Source organism: Sparus aurata, chromosome 11 (genome assembly GCF_900880675.1).
Source record: "Sparus aurata chromosome 11, fSpaAur1.1, whole genome shotgun sequence".
In the NCBI taxonomy this organism is placed as follows: Eukaryota; Metazoa; Chordata; class Actinopteri; order Spariformes; family Sparidae; genus Sparus; species Sparus aurata.
Window position 1 is genome coordinate 3967987 of NC_044197.1, and position 23803 is coordinate 3991789.

Consider the following 23803-nt stretch of genomic DNA (forward strand, 5'->3'; position numbering starts at 1 on the left):
CCGTTTAACGTCACGGGAGACGTGTGTAATTGGTGTGCAGCGATGGACAGTTGCTGTGGGGACGAGGTTAGTTTATTCTATTATGAGCGAACATCAGACTCGTTTTATCACACCGGAGAAGAAATTAAAAATAAGATACCTCATCAGTTGAATTAAGCGTGTGTGTGTGTGCGTCGCTGTGTTTGTCTGACTAATCTCTCTGCTGTCCGCCCACCTTCCAGCACAAATTATAAACTGAGACCAATTAAAATTCCCTTTACACTCATATGACACCAAATGCTAATTTAAGAATTGAATATGTGATTATAATATCTTTTGTTAATATTCGACGATCCCACCACCCAGAGACAACCGTCCTTAAAGCTCCAGGCTGATGTTTTTAAATGTATTTTCTTTTTACAAGTTTGACATGTAGCAGTTACGGTAAACCGTCGTTATCGATGCTGATGATTAGACGACGTTTCTTGATCCTCTTTGGTCACAAAGTCCTCTGTTTGGTGTCACTTTGTCCGTCTCAGTCCAACCTTTGGGATTTAATCTCCATTAATCACACATGCTCCAGATATGTTCAGATGTTAAGTTAGGCCTGGGCGATATGGATGAGACGTTATCAGAATCAATTATCATTGATCAAGGTCAAGCTCAAGGTCACATTAAACCTCTTTATTTTGAATGTAACTACTTTATCAAGGCACACAGGTTATAATAACTTGAACACAGCAATGACAAACTCACAAATAAAATCATCAACATGTGACACACATCTGACACGCATCACTAGTGTTTTATCTGATCATCTTATCAAATCTCCACATATTGAACTCATCTATAAATATCTACGTAATCAGGCTCCTCAGGTGCTCAGTGACAAAGTTGGTTTATCCAACAGGAAGTGTCAGTCGCCTTCACGTTCATCCTCATTGCAAATTAGCTTTGGCTATAAATTCTGCACGAATCAACATCAACCTCATTTGTTTTTTTATTTTTATCAGCTGAGTTCTCCAGCTGGCGTCCACCGTGCAGCAGGACGGGCCGAGGCAGCTGTTGTATTAACAGACCCTCGATTATAGACGTCGCTTTGGTTTCCAGATGTTGACGAGTTGATAAAAAAACACACCCAGCGTGTTTTCTGATCCCGCCCTGATGTCCGTCCGTGCCCGCTCGTATTTTCTCTCTTGAAACTGCTGAAATAAGTTTTCCAAAAGTGGCTCCCCAGGTTTAAAGAAGTCATGTTCGAGATGTCGAAGGTTATTGTCTGATTCCTTTATGTCTACACAAGCTGTTTTTATTTTGTTCACATGTGGCGGACCCTGCCATCTACTCTAGCTTCAGACGGTGTTCAGGGAGCTTATTTTCCTCTGAGAACAGCTTGTTCACTCAGATATAGAAAAAAAAAAATATTTCTGAGTTTGTTTTATTACCTCACTGATATTGTAAATATACAAAACGACACGCAGCTCCTTTAAGGTATCACTTAATTTCTTGGAGCACAATGAGAGTGTAAAAAACGATTGACCTTCAGTTGCTTCTCATGACACTGGAACTATTGTTGAAGGTCATCAGCTGTCATTTCCCTTTTAGTTATTTTGTTAAATATATTATCATACACTAATAGTATCTATATTATTATTATACAGTTCCCAATGTTTGTGTTGATTAGCTGATGTTCTCTCTGTGATCACGACCCTCCAGCATCACAGCGACTGCCGCGAGCATCGGAGCTGCAGGGATTCCACAAGCCGGGCTGGTCACCATGGTGATCGTGCTGACATCCGTCGGGCTGCCAACGGACGACATCACTCTCATCATCGCAGTGGATTGGGCATTGTAAGTGACAGATCCAAACTAATCCCACCAGAGCTAAACAAAAACAAAACGAGCCTTCGTCTTCTTCCGTCTCCTTTTTTCATTCGTTCAAGAAAAGTCGTCCAGAAATAACTCTCACCTGTGTTCTTCTCCCGGCAGAGACAGATTCCGCACCATGGTGAATGTGATGGGCGATGCTTTGGCTACAGGCATCATGGCTCACATCTGCAGGAAAGACTTCATGAAAGAAGGAGACGGGGTGAGTTTTAAAAGTGGATTCAGTTTTTTGTTTTGTCTTGGTAGAAAGCAATTAAACTCACAGCAAGAGGACGATTGATTAAGAAGTAGTGATCGAGCAGCTTACAATCAAAGGTTGATCTCACAGTGTGCCATCAATACGACGTCCTGACACTGAACAAGTCAGATTACTTTCTCTGCTTCTTTAAATGTCAGTGTGTTTGCTAAACACTCCAAAAAAAGGATGTTTTTTATCTGTATTTATAAATTAAACATCCAAAAAGATAAAATAATGAGTTGCATCCTTTTCAACAGTTTATTACCTTCCCGCTACATGCTTTTATTTTTCCTTCACTTCCTGTTTCCCCGTCTCCCCCCAGGTGCCTTTGATCTGCGAGCCCAACCCTCCGCTGACCAACCCGCCTCTGATGAACTGTCACAACAACAACGGAAACTACCGGCCTCCGTCTTCAGGGGTCAAACACGAGCTCATCCCGTCGGACGTGGCCCGGCTGATGCAGCTGGAGGAGGGCATCAGGCCGCAGGCGGAGAGGAAGAAGCCCCCGATTCCTCCGAGGCACCTGAAGAAGGGCAAAGAACACTGCGCCATCGACATGAACGGCCTGGAGACCAACGTATAGCCTCCTTTTGGAGCTTGATGGCGTGTCGGTGTGGCGACCCGCACGGCCCGGAGGCAAAACTCATCAGTGACAAGATGTCCTGAAAACTACGAGAAGAGCCTCCGTGTGGGAAATCTGTTGTTTTACCGTCATTATAGACGTACATCGCTTTCTGCCAGACTGTACAAGCATCACACTTACGGAGGACGTTAAGACACCAGAAGGACGACAGCGTGATCTCATTCATAAAACTGGTCCTGTATGTGGAGCTGCAGCGCTCACCCCACAGACTGTGAATCCAGGTGTGAGCAGCTGAGCACGATGTTGATGAACTCATTTCTATTTGACTTCATTTTGTATGATTTTATTCTTCTTTGTCCGCCTACTTGGACGTGTTGTCGTTAAATATATTTTATACTAACTGAAAGCGGTTTGTGTCATATAGGAGACGAAGGGGGATCGCAGTTTGTCTGAGTTTGAGCTGATCGATGACGAGGCAAAGCGAAAATGCCATAATAGTTTTATTTTTTTTGCCTTAACAAAAGCTGGTGGTGCTCGGCTGAGACGGCGACGATTGAAACAGCCTCAGGGGGCGCGTGACTGAATTTAACTTTCCTGGCACTTGAAACAGCCGAAAAACAACAACTGGTTCTTCAACATAAACCACCTGCTCCGTGTTTGTTTGTTGGGTTGGTTGAGTTGGAGAATTTTGCTACTAAAAAGGCATTCAAAAATAAAAGGTTTAGGTCTGGAACTTTTCAGGTCTGGTTTTAATACAATACTCACATGCACATTTTATTATTCACTGCAATCATTCCTCCAAAATCTACTCCTTTTATCCTCCACTCACTGCTCATTCATAGAATCGCATATCAAACTTCTTGACACTTATGAATAATCACTGTGCGTCACCACTAGTTGGGGGGTGTAGTTTTGAAAGTCACGGATGAATTGCACCATTTCTGAGCTGAGAATAAGTCGCCCGCTGACTCGAACAAAGAGTTGTTCACAGAGTGAATGAGCCCAAAAAGGTTTTTGCAGCCTCCAGGTTTACTTCCACGCTGTGCGACTAAGGAGAACATTTTTAAAAATAGGAAACCCTCCATTGATTAAGGCTTCAGAACACAAAGACTAACAGCTGGTGACTCTGTTTGCAGGTGGAGTTGACCTCCACAGTCATGTCACCGTCACCTTCTTTGTATTCGCAGTGTTTTCATCACCTTCAAGTTGTTTACTTCACTTTTTACATTTTGCTTTGTGCTGATTATTAACTTTTGTGACTGTTTTAATCAGCTTTATAGCGAGGTTAGCCAGTCAGCTAGCCTAGCTGGATGCTAAAATGAAGAAAGTCACCGTGTACGTTAGTCGCTTTCATTTTTTTGGCAGCTCTTTAAATCACAGAGTGTAACAAACAGTCAAAACCCTGAAAATAAAGCTCATCACGACACTGAGGTGATTATCAAAACGCTCAGCTCTGAAAATCATGCTAGCACATCAATAAGTGAGAGGCTAATGTTGCTAACGGTTAGGACACTGAAGTAAAGTTGATGATTTAACAAAAGAGCGCTACTACTGACAGTTGACTCTCTAAAGTTAGCTTAGCTTAACTCTAGTAGTCGCCTTTCAAACTTTACATCCTAAGTTAGTTACTACACTGTTCATAAGTTAGCTTCCTACATATTGTTTATTTTCTTGATCATAATTGTTGGCGACGTTGGCGTCACGCAGCATCACGCAGCAACGTATCGCTGTTGTTACAGGTTCAGTGTTTGTGTTTGAGCTGACTGACGCACACTGTCCAACCTCACTCCTCATTAACACGACGGGGCTTTTCCTTAATTAGAATAACCAGCTGTGTTAGCGGACTGGCTACCTCGCTACTGATGTGAACATGATCAAAAATGCTAAAAAAGCTTCATGCAAACAGTCAAATAGGGCTTTTATCAGTATGTGCAAAGCTAACTAGAAGACATGGAGTAATTATGATAAAGCAGTGCGGTCCAAAGGTTGGAGGCGACGGTAACCATGCAGAACTGCAGTTTAACATCAAGCCGAAGCTAATCGGAGGCTTTAAAGTTACAGCGTAGAACATCGTCCCCTCTTTGTGTTTCACCAGGCGATGCTAATCTGCTGCTGTGGGACGTGTTCACAACGCTTGGACTAGCTGGCGAACAACACGCTTCAACGAATTTCACACACAGGAGGACGACATTTTGTACAATTTGGCAATCGCTGCTGAAGCCACGAGTTAGAGTTGTCTTCATTTTAGAAAGCAGTCTTGCGTGACTGATCTCTGAGACTAAACAAAGCTAATTGTTTCCTGCTATCGTTTGCGTAAATTTGAGCACTAGACGGATCGTGTGGCCTCTGAGAATCGACCTCAAACAGCTCAGTGCCGATGGTTCACAGCATGTGAGTATTATATTAGGCTAATCTTGAAAAACCTGAATGTTCACATGTGAAACTTCTTCACGGTACATTTCACTCTCGTCACATAAAGGCTCCAATTTGCTCCGATCGTATTCTGGGTTTCATGTATTTTGTCATTTTATCATTTGTCATTTTATCAAACACTCCAGAGTGCTTCTCGCTGAAAGGCTGCCAACATTTTTTCTCATGGGAAGGTAACAGATTGCAGTCTTGAGGTGTGTTTTTTTTTATTTTTAAAGTATTTGGCTTCATGACTGTGAACATACAGTACATATTGAGTAATGAGCGCCGCCCTGCGTGGGAGAAACCTGCTGAATTATCGGGTGAATGTTAGGAAACGCACAGTCTTCTTCTTCAGCCTTTTTCAAATAATTTATTGCTGTGTTCAATGACTGTATATGTGACAATATTGTACGTGAAAGTGACACTGTATTCATAGTAATATAGTGAGTTGTAATAGGACGAGTACTTTTAATGTCATATAAAAATATTTGCTATCTTTTTTTTTTATAAAACAGGAAGTGGACTGACGTAGCAGCAGCAGCAGCAGCAGCGTGTGGATTGAAGCTTCAGATATATGTTTTAAAAAAATCGCTTTCATGTTTGGAATATTTCATTCACAAGCACATAGCAATGTAATAACATAAAAAATGATGCTGAGATCCACAATCATCCAGGAATATTACTGCTTTTCATTCCAACACCTCACTGACTTCTCAACACCTTTCGGCAGGATTTGAGAGAACTGATTAATAATTTAAGGAAAAACTATGAGGCATTTACTGGCTTAAGTTACAATCCTTAAGATGTGGTTAATGGTGGTAACAGAGTTGTGTTCAGTATGACACTGTCACTGTATTCGGAACCAACCGGCTACGTCACGAACGCAGCAGCCTGTGCTTTTTTCATAGCAAGTTAAATCGCAGCCATACACTTCCAAAACAGGAAGCGGAATTGTGTATTTCCTGGTCGTCAGCCGAAGGTAACGGTGGAACGGCAGGACAACTTGTGGAAAGTCGACACTGCGTAATTAAAAAGCCCGAAGAAGGAGACGAAGAAGGACGAGCTTTAACTCGAGAGCGCTCCGGTGTTGTGTCAAAGTCTGTTACCACTGTGACTTGAGATGCTTCAAAACCAACATTTTTCTGCTAAATCAGTAAGAAACAAAACCTGCCTACTTAATAATACAACCAGGTGTCTTTCTCTGCCGTTTCACAGCGCTGAGCTCAGGGTTTCAAGGTCAGGTGGGGATTGAAATAGTTGTTTTGTTGCTAACGCTGTCTTTGTAATGGTAAAAACAGTAATACCACAGGTAAAACACCGGGAGGGAGGGAACGTTGATATGCAAATCGTAACACAATGACAGAAGGTAAATACGGTGGATGACTGACTAGTAGTGAACATTTTAAGGATTGTAACTTCAGTGACATTTCAAAACGTGAAATTTTTCTCTTTATTATTCTTTCTTGTCTCGATGAAATGCTCGAAGGTTTTCTGATTGTCGGATGGATAAAATAAGCAATTTGAAAATCCGCTTCAGGTTTGTGACGACGTCTTTCATTCTTGATATTTCAGGAGTTAATTGACCTTCTCGGTGTTAAAACACAAATTGCTCAAAAAGGTATTTCGAGAAAAGACACACACAGTGTGAACAACGTCAGACATTTTTCACTCTGCTTAAAATCTTTTTTGGTATTGTCAAACATTTACAGGGGAACAAAAAATCACAGTGAATTTTTTTGTGAATGCATTTTTCAGAATAAAGCACAAAAAAAACAAACAAACAGATCAGATGATGGAGAGACAGTCAAAACCAAATATTAGCTCAGATATAAAGATATGTAATACTAACCAGCCCAAAACAAGGAAAACTAAAAAGGAACATCTGGTATCCTGCACCAGAAATATGTAACTCTGTCACTCAGCACGTCGCAGTAATGGACCTGGGACATGACATTCACAGGTTCATTCCCATTTTTTAAAGCCCTTTTCTGTCCTTGACACAAGTCAGTCCAATGTCAGTTCAATCGAGCCGTCTTATGTTTCCTGCTCCTCCTCAATCATTGTATCGTCCTCTCTTTTAAAGGAGAGGTCGGTGCTTCCCGCGCTGATGTCCAGCACTTGCAAGTTGGACAGATGTGCGAAGGAGCTCTCGTCCACGGAGTCCACGGAGAGCCGGTTAAAACTGAAAAAAACAAACAAAAGAGAGGCCGGTTTGTGATGACTCGGGGGGGGGGGGGGGTTGGCAGAGGTTAACAGACAGCAGGTGAGATTTATAAATCACATCTGTCAGGAGGATCAAGCATCAGGGATCAGAACGCCGGGATCCATTTGTTGAGCATTAAACGGCGCCCACGCTTCCGGTACGAGTCGATCAAACCTCGTCACAGGTGTCTCACTCACTCATTTAAAAGTCTACTCCACCTATTCTTAACCATCTGTGAAATTGCACGCGTATGTTGCTCATGATCTTTTTTTTCCCCCAACAACTAGCCAACATGCAGTTCACATGCAGTCATTAACACACACACACACACACACACACACACACGTAAATCCTCCCCCCGTACTGATGCAAGTATACCCAGCAGGCTCTAAATTGGCTCAGGCCAAAGTCTCCCATCTGTAGGGGGGGATTTTGGTAAAAAAAAAAAAAAAAAACACACAGTGGCAGCAGCTGATACGAACAACACGAAGAGCACAACATCCTGGAAGGGGTCAAGGCCCCCGTCAACATGAGCCATAAAGCAGCTAGGTGGAGGTCAGGCTGACAACCAAACGGAACAAAAGCCTTGAAAGCCCTCGTCCGAAACCTCTTTACTCTTTCAGCCGCGCTTGCTTGTCGGTATAAGCCTGCACTATGTGGAATAAAACAGAAGTGGAAAAATTTGCTGAACTGCGCACAAGTTAGAGGAGATAGAGAGATTAGATACCACAGAGCACTACTCTGCAAAATGAAGCTCAGCGTGGACTGAACAGCCCAAAACACTGCAAATTTAGTTGATTGGCAACAGACCCGGACACAAAAGGATATTGTGTCAGGGCTGTTTTATAAAGTACGACCTCAGGCGCACAACACTCAGACTGTAATTTGTCAGGCTGAAAGTCTGTTTTGACATTTGTGAAGAGTTAAAAGCAGGGTTTGGAAGTTAGAACTAACATTTCACCATCTGTAATATCAGGTTTGTGCTCATTCCCAGTGTTACTAAATCTGCAAATGAATAGTTTGGCGTTGTAAAATATACAGTTATTCACCTTTTAAAGCAAATAGTTACATAATAAGATTGATGCCACTCTCATGCAGTCGCTAGTGAAAGGTTAGGAAGAAACCAAGAGATAGTCCGGACACATAACGTGTGTCGTTTTTTAGGGGTGCTGGTTGTCGTTTGGACCGAGCCGGGCTGGTTCGTTCCTCTGTTTCGAGTCTTTGTGTTAAGCTAAGCTAAGCTAACCAGCTTCTGGCTGTAGCTTCATAAAAAAATCCCCAAAATGTCAAACTAACGCTGAGTTTCTGAATAAAATTAGCATTTTTTTGGACACTACTTTCATACTTTAACATTGGCATTTTGTGTGATTTCTGGTGCCCTTGTAAATACAAATCCAAGGTCTGAAAGAATTTATCAGATGTAATGCAGGCGCTAAATACAAATAAATCTATATTAATGATCCGACCTGCTCACTGACATGACATAGAAATAAGAGATAAAGACAACGTTCACCCTGTTACAACACTCTGTTCCATCAAACTCATCATGAAGATGTTATTTTCTGGTTAAAGAGTTACATAATCTTGCTTCAACATGAGTGAAATGTGCAGAAATCGAAAAACACATCAACCCAAACTCACTCTGGTGTGTATGGAGCCGTATAAACGCACGCAGCAGTTTCCTCACAGCTAACTCTTCAGCTGCACTTGCATAATCACTTCCTGGAAGTGGAGATCAATCTGATCTTGTGTAAGATTTCCAAAAAGCCTCGAGGACAATGATGAGTGTCAGCTTCACGTCCTGGACTGACGATCATCAGTAACACGTCTGAGTCCGTCTACAGTCTCCTAGTTTGTTATAAATGTGTTGTTCTTACCGAAGGAAGATGCCTTTAATGTTCGGAGTGCCTTCGAATGCCGAGGCGGGAACGCTGGAGATGCGGTTACTTTGCAGGTAAAGATATTCCAGAGACTCGGGCAGGTCAGAGGGGATGTGTGACAGCTGGTTGCCGGAAAGGTCTAGTGTCTTAAAATACAAAAAAAAAGAGGCACGATGACACATTTTACTCACCGGCACGATGTGACAAGTCAGGTATTTTGAGAAGAATCCTACAGAAATCCTACAGAAATGTGATAACTATATCCCTTTTTCCACGGCAGGAACCAAACAAATCAAACGTGTATTAACAAACTCGTATATCAGATCTGAGGAAGAATAGTGTGCGCTTTAATCTTGCTGCCTTAAAGATGCCAAATGCGTAAAAATACTAAATACCAGCAAACTCAAAGATTCAGAGGGGCAATAAATCCAAAGGCGGGATAAAACCTCCTGGAACTAAAATCAACATCATCAGGTGTCTGGCAGAGTCGGGGATTCAAACACACAGCCAGACAGTTCTGGGAAAGAATTTCAAAGATGACACAAGATTACAGAAAAATGCGAATCACACTGGAGCAAATGGAAAAATGACAAAGGGGTTCAACACACTGGAGGTTGTTTGGGGCCAACTAACCGGCAGCTCCCTGGATCCTCAGTTTCTGCTCACATACACTGTAGAAAATGTGTAAAAGGGCGCTAGAGAGCTACGGGTGTGATGGATTTTTGTAGGCTAACTTGGAAGTTTGCATCACCCTGACAAATAGCCGAACTGGATTTTGGATTATTGCAGAAAATAACCTCTGAGGCGTTCACAACTTTACTTAGATACTTAGAGAATTAGCTCAGGTAGTCTTCAAAAATGAACACAGGTTTCCTAAATTGCATAAATGCGACCACCAGAAGTAGAAAGAGAGCGTCGACGGCTATAAACAATCTGCAACTTGGTCGCCTGAATTCAACTGATCGTCTTTCTACTTTATACTCTACACATTAATCTACAAGTGTGAAGTTTATGTTAGAAAAATTGGCAACTGACGCTTGAAAGATGCACTAGTTAGTCTTTGTCGTTGTGACATTTGGTGTTCCAAACAACCTCCGTAGTCTCATTTAGCCACTTGTAAGCAGCCGTCCTTTTCCATTTTATGTCATCTTAACGCTCTTATTTTAGGTATTTAACTGAAACCCACCAACATTGAGACGAGGGAACTGAAAGTGCCAAAATGCAGACTTATATTTGGGGGTTTTGGGACTCATTCCTGCGGCACACACTAGTTATTTTATTGCCTCACACCAAAGCTTTAATCTCTGAATCTTCCTGAAGTGGAGAAGGGCTTAAAAACATCTTGAACTACTATCTGATCTGCATCTTCCTTCCCCTCTGGCCCACTCACTGTGAGTGCACTCAGCTCCATCCAGGCTCCCTGGTAGATAGAATTCAGTTTCAGCTGGTTGTTGCTCAGGACCAGCTTTCCCAGCTTCTCCATGCCCGTCAGCGCACCATCTGGTATGGAGTTCAGCTGGTTGTTTTTGATCTCGAGCTGCCGCAGGCTTCGAGGAAGACCCAGGGGCACCGAGTGAAGGCTGTTCCCCGACAGATCCAGGGTTTCCAGCAGGCGCAGCTTCCTGAAGGCCTCCCGGTGCATCCTGGGGCTGGTCAGCTTGTTGTAGCTGAGGTTGAGCTCCGTCAGGGTGTAGAGCACCGCCAAGTCGTTGCGGCCAATTTCGCCAATGAAGTTGTGGAGTAACATGAGGGTCTTGGCTCGCCGAGGCAAACCTCTGGGAACCCGCTCGAGCAAGTTGTTGTACATGTGGAGCGTGTGCAGCTTTTTCAAGCCCTGGTTGAAAAAATGGAAATGTAAGATTCAAAAGGTGATCCAGGGCCAGTCGTCTTGGGAAAGATATGAAGGAATACAAATGAAAAACAAACCGTACCATGAAGGCAGCCGGGTGGATGGAACGTGATCGGAGCTTGTTATTGTGGAGGAGCAGGTACTCGAGGTTTCGGACAGATGTAAGAGAGTCTCCGGGGATGCTGCGGATGGAGTTCTTCTCCAGATGTAGCAGCACTAGATTGCGAGGCAAACCCTTTGGGACGACACTCAGGTTGTTATTTGACAAATCCAGACACTCCAGGCTGCTCAGCTGGCTGCCGGGAGAAAAAGAAGAGGAAGTCATCAATCAGTCGCTTGATTCGTTACTGTCTGCTTTCTCTCTGAGAATTCACATTCACATACTGAATGAACGAGGAGATGCACTCATCCGGTGCATAAAAACATACTCGTGATCAACGCTTTTCTTTCACCACACTTGCAATGAACGTCGCTTTTCTCGTCTTTTGTAATGTTTTCGGTTGAATGTGGGTTGAAAATGATTTGCAAGTTACTGCATTCTGTTTTATAGAACTAAAAGCAGGGTTGTGGCAGTTGGGCCCCTGGTGGTTTTTACGAGCGAGGATTTCACTCCCACCTGAAAGTCTCGTTGTCGATGCCTTCGTTGTTGAGGTTGTTGTTCTGGAGATACAACTCTCTGAGGTTTCGCAAGTTGTCAAAAGCCCCAGCTGGGATTTTCTCCAACTTGTTATTCTGTTAAAAAAAAACAAAAAAACATGTGCAATCCTTGTGTTATCATCTTTTTTACTATATTCATCCAGCTAACATTTGGATTGCAAACTTAACAGGCGCTGGACCTTAAGATGAAGGCGGTAAAGGGTCGAGGGCAGATTCTTCGGGACGACCCGCAGGAAGTTGCTGGACATGGTGATGATCTCTAGATTGTCAGAGCCGTTGAACATCTGATCCGGAAGGCCTGCGTCTGTCAGCTTGTTGTTGTGGAGGTACACTGACCTGAGAGACCAATGATCAATGGGTCTTCATGAGTAATCGGATATAATACAAGGAACAAGGAGTTGATTTACACGAACACACACATTCTTACTTCAGTTTTGGTTTATGGCCAAACGTATAGGGGTAGATCCTTGTCAGCTGGTTAGCAGCAAAATCAGCGCTAACCAACGAGGGTGGTAAGCTTTTAGGTGCTGAGGTGAGCTGCAAGAAGAAGAAAAGATGCATGACAGGAAATTGTTAGATTTCTTGATTTTCAGCAGAAGAATGACAGCGTTGAAATGAGGTATAATCGGCAAGTAAAACTTCTGGGTGGGGTGGATGAGGAGCGTACAATACCAGCCAAGCTTGGAGTCTTTAAACCGTCTTCCCCCAAATTTATATGTATACAAGTCTGTAGACCTTCAGCAGTGTGGCTGTAGAGATGGCGATGTCGTGACTGAATTCTCTCAACTAATGACGGGATGAAAAGCCTTGAAATGTTGTAATTTTTGTTTTATAAATTGCTCCCCAGATGATGCATCATAATAACTTTGGTGCTCCCACAACTTTCCATCTAGAGCCACCAGCAGGTCAATATCTGTGGAGTTTATTATCCAGTGAAACACATAGGAGAAATTACATCTACTGGATGGATTAACATAAATTGTCATCGACTTGGTTCATTGAGGATGTACTGTACACTCATGACTTTGCTGATTACATTTCATCTAGCGCCACCAGCAGGTTGACATTATTACTTCAGTGAAATGTGTCAACAACTGTTGGAATTTCCAATAGTTTTAGCACAGATATTCACCTTCCCAACAGGATCAGTTGTCAGAATTTTGGTCACATGATCTCACCGGGCTTTAAAACTATGGGGCTTGTGGCCAAACACACAGAGGTAGAACCAATCAGCGTCCTTTTTGGAACTACTTGCAGCTACATATGGTTTAAGAGATGCAAAACAACAATGGCGGCTCCTCAAGATGTTAGCATAGCTGCTATAGCATCAGTTTTATTAGATCTAGAGTATATTTCTTTGAAAGAAGAGCAAAAACCACACTGAAGGCTTTTCTCAGTGGAAAGGATGTTTTCTTTCTTCTCCTGACTGACTTTGGTAGGAATTTTATTTATCATCTGGCTTTACTGGTGAAAGCAGATTCATACTGTTGATCTGAAGTGCCTTTTTCCAAATTGTTTTTTTAGCAGCACCTATCATTTGGTGTAACAAACCACCTGGCAAAGCATGTTTAATGTTAACATGCTAACATTGGAAAACTGAGATGGAGACCATGTGTCACGTCTGGCAAAAGAAAAATACGACCCAAATGCAAAGACTCTCAGGAGGGAGGCAGGTTAGGAACAAAAAAAATAAATAAATGAGCTTTTAATGACGAGCAGAAATCCAAAAATCACAGAATCCAAAAAAAACACTTTCAAAATTACCAAAGATACAAAGACCAAAAACAAAAAGCTGAACAAAGTACAGCCAAAAGCAAAAGTACAAACCAGTAATGACGTGAGCAACAGGAACATAAAGCCAAGAACAAACACCAGAAACAAACCAGACGACCTGACAGAGACGAGAGGAGCACAGAGACTTTATACTCCAGGGCTGATTGACAAACAAGACACAGGTGAGCAGAGAAAAAGGAGGAAATGACAAGCAACACACAACACTTGAGGGCAAAACTTCAAAATAAAACAGGAAATAAGTGTAACCACGAACTGAAACATGGCACCATGGTTAGCTGTATACCGTTAAACATTAATATTGTCTTAGTAAACATGTCAACGTGCTAAAGTTACAGTATATTATTAGCATCTAGCTCTGTAGACAATGCATGATCACAAATTCAGTTTTAGTTGCCAAACTTGAATCAAAACCATAACTATTTTTTTAAACTGGCATGTGGGTTGTTTTGAAAGGAAATGTTGGCACAATGACTAACTTTCTGTGTGGTTTTTTAAATATTTACAGCCTGTCTGACCTCTCAAACCAAGAGGATTTTACTTGCTGCAAACCAGAAATGCGACTGTGCGCCTTCATAAACGCGTTCGTCAGTCCAACCAGCACGAACGCGTCATTGTACCAAATAGCAGAGAATATAGAAAAATCTGAGCAGCGCTGGTGAGATTAGATGTTCATTTAGAGCGCTTCCTTTATAACGTGGTTCATGGATTAAAGCAGCATGGGTGTCTTTGAGGCTTAGTGAGCACTTAAAAATCCCCCTATTCTTCCTGTATCCCATTTGCCTATTCATCCCTGCGAAGGCACAAACAAATCTGTCCCATCCTTTTCTCTCGCTGTGTGTCCAAAAGGGTCAGTAACATTTTAGCTCGGACCAGCTGGCACAGCCATACTGGAAGTGATTACAAGCATAAGCTCGAGCAGAGTGTACAAGAGGAGGCTGCCACCCCTCACTGCCAGCTGGCACTGTGTCACTGTACCAGAGTAGAGTAGAAATACAGTAAAATTACAGCGATGGACACCGAAAAGATAAAAACTCGCCATCGGAATCGTGTAAGCAGATTTGAGGTCAGCACTGACAGCAAACATCTTGCAGGTCTGGCAGATGACTCACCTTGTTGTTTGCCAAGTATAGATAAGCCAGCTGTTCGAGCATCTCAAAACCTTCATCTTCAAGGCCTATAAAGAGAAAAACACACCATCAAAAGCCAATAAACAAAGAGACAAATGCTACATCTGACAATAATCACCTTTAGTAATATTCCCCCTGCGATATCTGCCTGACTTGAAACAGGATAACAGACGCTACAAGTCTGAAAAGCCGAGCGCTCGCTGTGCAGAGGTGGAGATGACATATCACATTGCTAATTAAACCGATGACTCGTTGTCAATGAACGGAGCCAAACAACGGTTTCACTGTCAAAACACACATCAGTGAGGGAGCGCATCTCCTTTCACACACACAGTGATGTTAACACTCTGCTTCTGAATGTGTACGGTACGAAGTATGTTTGATGAGTCGGTTCAGGATAATTCTAGGTCCATACAAGTACTGATTATAAGGCTAATAGCTCAGCAATCACATATTTACATTGGCATGTACAATATATCACTGCTGAGGAACAACGACGAGGAACAAATCAGGAACACAGGGAACACGAGAGGACCGGGGAACAGGCACAGGAACAAATGAGACGCTCGGGCTAAAAACAGAATGACAACAGGACAGACGCGATGACGAGAATGGACGAAAGTGAAGGAACAACACAGCTTAAATACAAACTAAGCTAACGAGGGTGATGTGAGACAGGTGTGTCGGGGGTTAATCAGGCTGAGGAGGAGCGCGGGAGCACAAGAGGAAAACAGAATATAGAATTTATTACAGGTCTTCTGTAAATATGACCAAATCTGCTGGGTCAAAAAAAACATGCATACATACAGAAACTTGAACGATCAATACAGGTGATTATAGAAAGTTGTCTTTGTATTAACTTCTCCTGAGTGATTTTGATTAATAACAGATGACTTTTCTGGGCCCCTTTGCTGGAAGACAGTTGTCAGTGTCCACAGTCAGCAGTATATTTGGAGGAGAGAATGTGAATACTGAAGAAGGAGGATTAACTCCAAATTCTTCATGAAAACCTAAAATCGTCAGCAGAAGATTGGCTCTTGGGTGCAGTTGGGTGTTCTAACCGGACAATGATCCCAAACACACACCAGAAGCTTATTTGATAGCCACAAATACTACATTGGGGAAGTTTAAAGAGCTCAGAATTGATCTGAAAGAGCACATTATTGACATGAACAAGTCTAGAAAGTCACTTGGAGCTACTTCACAGCAGTTACAGGTTTCTTAGATCAACTGTGCAAGCGTTTGTAAGTATAAAGTGCATGGTACAGTTGTCTTAGGAAGAAAACTCAAACTCATCACCTGCTGCTGAAAGAAAGAAAACTGGTGTAGATGATCAAGAGTCAACAAGGCCAAAAAGTAATTTTGCAATGAATTAGAAGCTGCTGGAAGACAGTTGTCAGTGTCCACAGTCAGCAATATGTTTGGAGGAGAGAAGGTGAATACTGAAGAAGGAGGATTAACTCCAAATTCTTCATGAAAACCTAAAATCGTCAGCAGAAGGTTGGCTCTTGGGTGCAGTTGGGTGTTCTAACCGGACAATGATCCCAAAACACACGCCAGAAGTGTTAAAAGACCGGCTGAATCCGGCTGGTATTTAGGTTTTGGATCGGCCTTCCCAAAGTCCTGACTTGAACTCCATCAAGAACATGTGCTGAAGAAACAAGTCTGTGACAGGAGGCTGACGAATTTGGTTAAAATTTCAGCCAGCAGCTTGTTCGTGTTTCTTGTTTATACTCAAAGAGAATCAGATCAGAAAACACACACACAAACACACACACACTGCAGCCAGGTCTCACCACATGAAGTTATCTCACGTAAAAATCTTTTCCCATGGATGATAATAACCGTGTGTGTTGGTCTCTTCCGGGCGTCATAACAACACAATTCTTAATTCACAATGATTTCGGGAAACTGCAGTTAGCTCTTGAGAAACATAAGTCACAGCTGGCCAGGAAGACAAACATCCAGCGGGCTTTTTCGTTCGTCTTGGCAGCACTGTTGGCCAAAATGATAATGACTAACTGGCATTTACCCAACACCTCTAACAGAAACAACGCAGGCCCAGCCAGCGGGAGCAAACAGTTGTTATAAATCTTCGACCTCGGTTTTGCCATTTAATATTTATTTTGGATCCGTGGCAGAATGTCAGAGCCACAACTGGGGCTTGACATTTTCTTTAAAGACAAACAAGGAATGAACCGACTAGTAGGAACAGGAGGGCAGATTAGTTTGCAGAACTTGACTTGGAATCGACACAACATTTAAAAACTTTTCCTGATGCCGAACATTTCCTGGATGTGAGTTCTGGCCCGGACGTGGAAGGTGTAATAGGAATAATTGAATCGGGCAGCAGCTGGGAGTAAACAAACACAAATCTGCATTTGCTCTGTTACTGTTGGCTGGATTTGAAAAGATTCTGCTTCCAAAGAAAAAAGTCAACTCAATAGTTACACACAGAAGACAACAGCTCTCACAGAGGCGTATCTTTAATCTTCTGCCCCCAGAGTACAACAGCTTCAGATTGTTTTCCAGTGTTTACCGTCTGTGGTGAGCCAGTTGTTCTGAAGGTTCAGAGTCTCCAGCTGATGCAGATGAGAGATGTGCTCCACTGTTATCTCCTCGATTTTGTTGTTCTGGCATCAGGGGACCGAAATACAAAACAGTAAATACAATTACAGAATCACAAAATGTAGGTGTGTACATCTCGGGTAATGTTTATGTCCGTGTGCAGCTGTGGTAAAGACCTGCAGGGAGAGCTGGCGGGTGTTGTCGGACAGCTCGGCGGGGAACTCTATGAGGTCGACTCCGGCGCAGTCCACTGCCCCCTCTGCCGTACAGCTGCACTCTGGCGGACATTCAATTGGGTCGGGTTTCGTCCCTTTTGTTACGATGTTTGTCTCTTCCTCCTCCTCTTCCTCTGGTTCTAGAGGGGCCTGGCAGCGCACCAACACCCAGGCCAAGAGCAGCACACTCAGGGCCTGCAGGATGGAATGCTTGGGAAAGGCCATGTCCACTGCTGAGCCGTCCTGTTGCACAAGAACAAGGAGAGTCAAGTTAAAAGGGTCACGGGATGTTTTGTTAAAGGTCTCTTATGATGCTCATTTTCAGGTTCATGCTATTATTTTGGGCGCCTGCAAGAAAATGTTTACATGCATTATTTTTGTCATACTCGCCATTGCTGCCATTAAATTCACCCTGTTTTACTGCCTGTCTCTTCCAGGCCCCGCCCCCCTCTCAGCTCTCACATGCCTGAGCAGGCTCCACCCACAATCACAGCTGATGCTGGGGGCGTGGCTGAGGGAGGTGACTGTATAGTTGTGACATCACAACCTTACAGACGTCCTGACGGCTTGTTTAAGGGCAGTTTTTTGAATACAAGGCCTTAAAAGCTACAACCTGCTACTTTTTGGCCAACGAAACTGTCCTATTTCTGTCCTATTAATTCACAGTATGCAGCCGCTCCTCTGCTGTGATGAGGTGTGTCTATTACCTGCTCCACTGTACCTTTTTTTTTTACCATGCACAGTTTTATGAACCAGAATAAGATCAACAATATGATCTTATATGATCTTAAAGTCTGTCAGTAATTTATGCAGGACACCAACCTGTTCAGTCAGGCCATCATTTATATTTCTTACTACTAGAACAGGTTAACATGCTTTAAATATAAAAAAATGACAACATAAGTTTCCACATACTGTCCAGCACTGTATCCTCCTCCTGTCTGAAACACTCTGTTTTAGCTCCTGTCTCTTTAAGGCCCCTCCTCCTTAATACCCAGTCTCCTCTGATTGGTCAACTCACACACACCTGAGCCAGCAACGCTAACAACAACAGAGAAGCTGTGCATCATCAATTTCAGGTGCCACTAGGCATAAATGACGTGACATGGCGACGTAGTGTGATGTCACAAAGTCACAGAATAAAAGGTGGGACTACTGACGAGGCGTTTCAGGTGCAGCGTTTTCTGTGGGAGAATGGAGCTTCTGTTGGTAGGGACCTGGAGCTTTTTACCTTTTTACAACGAAAAAAGACAGTTTAGTTTACACTCTACTATAGCTCGGAGAAATGAGGCGTCAGTGTGTTAAGAAGGATTCCAACTGTGATTTTAATGTAAACTAATTTATTTTACAGATTTAAGATACTGCACAGTGCAGAGACAGAACTAGACAGCTGTGTATCTGAGGCTAGTTTTCCTCCCAGCTCACGGTTTACATTTTCACAGCTAAGATTCAAAACTCCAGTAGAAAACTAGAGAGACGCGGGACATTGTGTGAGCAGCAGGAAGGACATTTCTCAAACAGAGCTGAACGTATTGCTTTGTTATATTGTATATCCTCTGTGTTCACCACCTGTTGGAGCAGTTATCTCAACCTTGAACTACGAGCAGTTTCAGAGTGAACAGCCCAAACAGAGGAGAGTGTTTTGTGTTTTGGCTGACAGATCCTCAAATGACAGACTGGAGGTTGAGAAAACAAATCTTGCTTCAAGGCAAAAAAGCAGCATGTGGTAACTTTAAAGAGGCACTGCACCAATTACACATGTCAAAATCAATTTACGAGTCACAGGGAGAAATACTGTGGGATACAGAGCCCACCAGGAGAGAAACCAAGGTGGAAAGAATATTGGCATGGAGGTCTGTGTGCTTTAGTTTCGGTAAAAACAACTACAGAAGTTTGCAATGGAATATTTAATTGCCTTACCACCAAAAGAAAAACAAAGGCTATAAACTGGAGTCTGAAGAATAGTTTAAATATCTTGTATGAGGTGGCTGATTTCCATCCAATCTAATAGTACTACAACAATTACTGGATGGATTACCCTGATTCTTCATCTTGCGTCACCATGAGCTTGACATTTGTGGGCTTTTTGTATGGCTTTATAGATAGGACAGCTTTGTAGATCACAGTAAACAGGATGAAAGAGAGAAGGGGACTTGAACCTGGGGACAAAGACTCTGTACGTGGGGCGCCCGCTCTACCAACTGAGCGAATGGGAACCCACCAATTGTGGTTTTGAATGAAATGTCTCAGAAACTATTGGATGGATTGCTTTTAAATTTGGTGCAGACAATCATATACCCCTCAGGATGTATTGTAATCATTTTAAAGATCCCCAGACTTTTCTTGTAGTGCTCGCAGTCACAGTATGGTTAGGTTTGGGCCCCAAAACAACTTGGCTAAACTTTGGCTCTGAAAACTGCTTGGTCAGATTTAGGAAAATATCAAACTTTGGGTTGAAAAAACTATATTCAGTCCTATAATCTTTGTAACTCACATCTTGCAGGTTTTGTTAATTACATAGGTTAACTTTCTTTGCTAACATAACTTATAGTTCTTGGTAACAAACGGTAGAGGAACCCCAGTCCCGGGAAAGTCCAGCCCACGACCCATCCAACAACCCAAACCAACCCCCTGACTTGGACTTTTCCTGCTCTTTTTGCTACTGCATTAGCGGTTTGGTTCAAAAAGTGATACTAAACTAAAAATACAGCTTCAGTCTTATAGAACTGCTGTATTTGACGCATTGGGAATGACAACAGGCAGGTAGAATCAGGGTTAAAGGAGCTTGACCCATACTAGGTGTGAAAATATAGGATATTCACCCTGCTTCCTTCATTTTTCTTTTTAAATTAATACCTTTTCCCTCAAGTGCCTTCAACCTTTAAAGCAAGAGAAATACACATGTATCTGCCTCGTTCTATTTCATGTACAGCATCATTATGTAGTTTATAATTTCATGTCTGTATCATTACATCTCATAAAGTATTGAACTGATGGATTGTTTGCATTGTTTACGCACCAGGTGACGAACAATAGAAGGCCGGCTCTTTGTGTCCTCTCTCTGCTGAGTCTGAAGCTTCAGTCGGCACCAACTGCAAGAAACACAGAACATAAGCATCACCTGTCACAGCCCGACCTCTGCGCTTCACATGCAAACATTCATGATAACCGAGTAAGAGTCACGTCTTCAGGTGTAGATTAAATTAACCATCATGCCACCTAGGTGCAAAACACCGGTACCCACTGCCAGCACACTGGGTTTGACTACAGCACTCCTCAACTAGACGTTGGACTAATTAAGAAACAGACTCCAGACAGTTTGGATTTGTGGTCCTGGAGTCCCCCAGGGCTTTGTGCTCAGCCCACTCCTGTTCTCACTGTACACACATGACTGCACTCCCAGACATCAAGAAAACTCTATGGCGAAGTATGAAGATGACACCACCATCGTCGGCTGCATTATAATCAGCGATAAGTGTCCATGTCACCAACCTGGTGCACAGAGAGCAATAGACTGCTCAACGTCAGCAAAACTAAGGAGCTTGATTTTAGAAAAACGAGGCAAAGACGCACAATCATGTCGACATCAGTGGAGCTGAGGTGGAGCAGGTGAGCACTTTTAGGTTCCTGGGAATCAACATGATAGAAAATCTATCATTGTCATCACACGCCAACTTCCTGGTAAAATAAATAAATAAATAAAGCACCTAAAAGGAGACTAGATCCCAGGACCAAAATCTTACAGAGGATTAAATGAGAGCATCCTGACTGGAAAACATCACAACCTGGCGTGGTTGGTGCACAGTTCAGGAGAGGAAGGTTCTACAGCAGGTGAGTAAATCCGACCAGAACATCACTGGTACCATCTACAGAGCCTCAGTCACATCGGCTGCTGTTCATCCAGCTGTCATCTGCTGCCGCACCACCAGACTACAGAGCAGCTTCTTCTCTTGTTGCATCAGTTTGTTTTTGTCTTTTGTATAAAGAGACAAAACTCAACTCTACCACAGTGTTGTAAAATGATAATACATGAATGAATGATATCACCCTTACAGATGCTTTCTTGACTTGCTGCCACTAATAATGTCACTTTGAGTAGAATCGCTTTTGTATAGTTTCGATTTTATTCTATTCTACACATTTGTAATAAGTCATTTTTGTAAGTTTCTCTGTTTGTTTGTTGTATTTCTGCCTGTGTGCTGCTCCGACTCCTAAATTCGCCCTGTGGGGCTCAATAAATGAGGATTTGATGATCTTAATTTGGACCTGTCTTCTTGTGACAGCCGCCTCTGTGAGGGCAGTGTTTTTTGGTAAAGGCAGGGAAAAATAGTTCTACAATCATCTCTTGTTAATAGAAAAGTTCTACATGGGCGCTCAAGGCAGCTCTCAAGACAACCCTGTTAAAAGTCATTTGTGAGATCCTTTTCTGCCCGAGAGACTGTGGCAAACATGGGCACACACAACTTCTCACACACACATGGTGGAAATGGAAAATAAAAGCCTGTGCACTCTCCTGCATTTATTGTCTGGTAATGATCCCAGGCTAAAATGAAAAATATGTACTATAGTGCACTATCTGGAGTCAGAGAGGAGTCAGAGAGGAGTGTAACATCAACATGTGACCCTGTGATTATTTAATTAAAAGTCATCATGTTGTTGTTAGTCTCTGCTGCTCTTTCTCGACCCAGCAGATCTGTGAAGTGGCTTCTCTGCTCTGTGTTAAGAAGTCTGGATCATCTGAAAAAACACATGCCAGAGTTTGTCATGCACGGATGGGTGACGCTCACACTTAAAGCTCCGTCCAAGCTCCATATAACATGACAGCCGACTATAAAACATGCAGCAGGAAAAGTCTGCAGAAAGCAACGTTTTTCTGCCTTTTTTACTACTTTACCTCTTCGACCAACGTTTGCTGAAAGTCTGACGTCCAGTCCCAACGCAGGCTGTCCCATAGTAAGTGAGGAGTCACACAGCCACACCAGATACCCTCCAGATGTGCGAGAGAGAGAGTGGGAGTGGGACAGGGGAAAGTTAGGAGAAAGAAAAAAGGAAGGGGAACAGGCGAGAGTGAAGAGGAAGGGAGTGAGTAAGGGAGACAGCTCTGACCTGAACAGCAGCCAAAAACACAAATTCTTTCCTTTTTTCTCATATTTTCTTCTTTTTTTCCCCCCCCCTCCTAAATGTTGCAGGTCTTTTCCAGGTTTAATGTAATCAGCATGACTTGGGTTTGGTAGATGTGGCTTTGGATTCAGGAATTTTATAATCACACAGTTTTGGATAAGAAGCCTGATCGCTTCTAGGAGATGCAGTTGATAAAACCGCTAAGAAATAGACTTGTTGCTGAATCTAAAACCACTGAAGATCAGCACGTTATTCATGAAATGTGTTATCAAACTTAAAAAAACCCAATCTGTATCTCTGGTTGTGAGCATGTTGTGATATAACTTTCATCTGGGGAAGAGGCAGAGGAGTTGTCCTAAATATCCCCGTAATAATAAGAGGAAGAGTAGCCTGCCAAAAAGGGCCGACAGGATAATGATCTAATGTCCCACGTGTTTCGGGATTAGGCCTCTTTTTTTTTTTTTTTTCAACAAGCCCACCTCTCGCTAGACCCAGTGTGTGAACATCTGCTACCATTACGGTGCATTAGCACAGTTCACTGAACTTCAGATTTACATGGACAAGAGTCCTGGGATGATGCATTAGAGCCTCACATGCCTCAACGAAAATGTTTTGTCTGGGTTTCCTTTTTTTTGTCTTGTGTGGTTTTGTTTTGTTTTGTTTTTTTTACAGACACACCTCATCTCTGACCTTCTGCTTCTCATTTTCAACAACCTGTGTGTGAGCGAGCGTGAAAGTCTTCTCGTCTCCACCAACACCATGATGATACCAAAACAAATGACATCCACGCTGGCAGGAGACCATTAGCTTAGCTTAGCATTAAGACTGGGAGCAGACAGAGACAGTTAGCCTCGCGCCGTACAAAGTTTGTGGGTTATGTGATGATATTTTTTGGCTGGGAGCAGTGACATCCTGGAATCTCTGCTGACTGCCTCGCTGCGGTTATTAGCTTCATGCTTGTTGTTTTCCCTTTAAATCCAGTCTTTAAGCTAAGCTAAGCTAAGCTAAGCCACCTGCTGTATTCTACGTGTAAGAGATGAGAGTGGTAGGTTATAAATCTTTTTAGCTTAGTCTCAGCAAGAACACAGATAAAATGTATTATTTGTGAAATATGACGATTGCTTTAATTCCCACGAAGGAACTTCTAAACGTACATGTTGAACTGCGCTACAACCAACGACGCAGAGAGATGTTTTTCTAGGAAAAGGCTACGTAATTATAAGAAAAGAGGAGAAAACTCTGGATGCTCTCTCGCTTCTTTCAAGGTAGCGACTTGAAAGCTGATGCGATCAC

At 42.7% G+C, this 23803-nt stretch overlaps 2 protein-coding genes across 2 annotated transcripts in view; one reads left to right on the top strand and one right to left on the bottom strand.

The window, feature by feature from the left end:
- slc1a7b (solute carrier family 1 member 7b) overlaps positions 1-5185 on the top strand; it is a 34743-nt gene extending 29558 nt beyond the window's left edge. The window contains exons 9-11 of the mRNA XM_030434538.1: positions 1693-1827; positions 1966-2065; positions 2424-5185. Coding sequence (XP_030290398.1) covers positions 1693-1827; positions 1966-2065; positions 2424-2684 — 496 coding nt within the window. The 3' untranslated portion in view covers positions 2685-5185. The remainder of the gene's footprint in view (positions 1-1692; positions 1828-1965; positions 2066-2423) is intronic.
- Positions 5186-5322: 137 nt separating this feature from the next.
- On the bottom strand, positions 5323-22504 carry podn (podocan). Its single transcript, XM_030434537.1, has 12 exons — positions 22284-22504; positions 20409-20481; positions 17351-17632; positions 17146-17239; positions 14589-14653; positions 12113-12222; positions 11865-12021; positions 11645-11760; positions 11111-11324; positions 10570-11013; positions 9177-9325; positions 5323-7278 (listed from the first exon to the last, which is right to left on the bottom strand). Exons 3-12 carry the CDS (start codon positions 17612-17614, stop codon positions 7131-7133), a joined length of 1761 nt encoding a protein of 586 aa, XP_030290397.1. The 5' UTR covers positions 17615-17632; positions 20409-20481; positions 22284-22504; the 3' UTR covers positions 5323-7130.
- Between the last annotated feature and the right edge of the window lie 1299 nt (positions 22505-23803).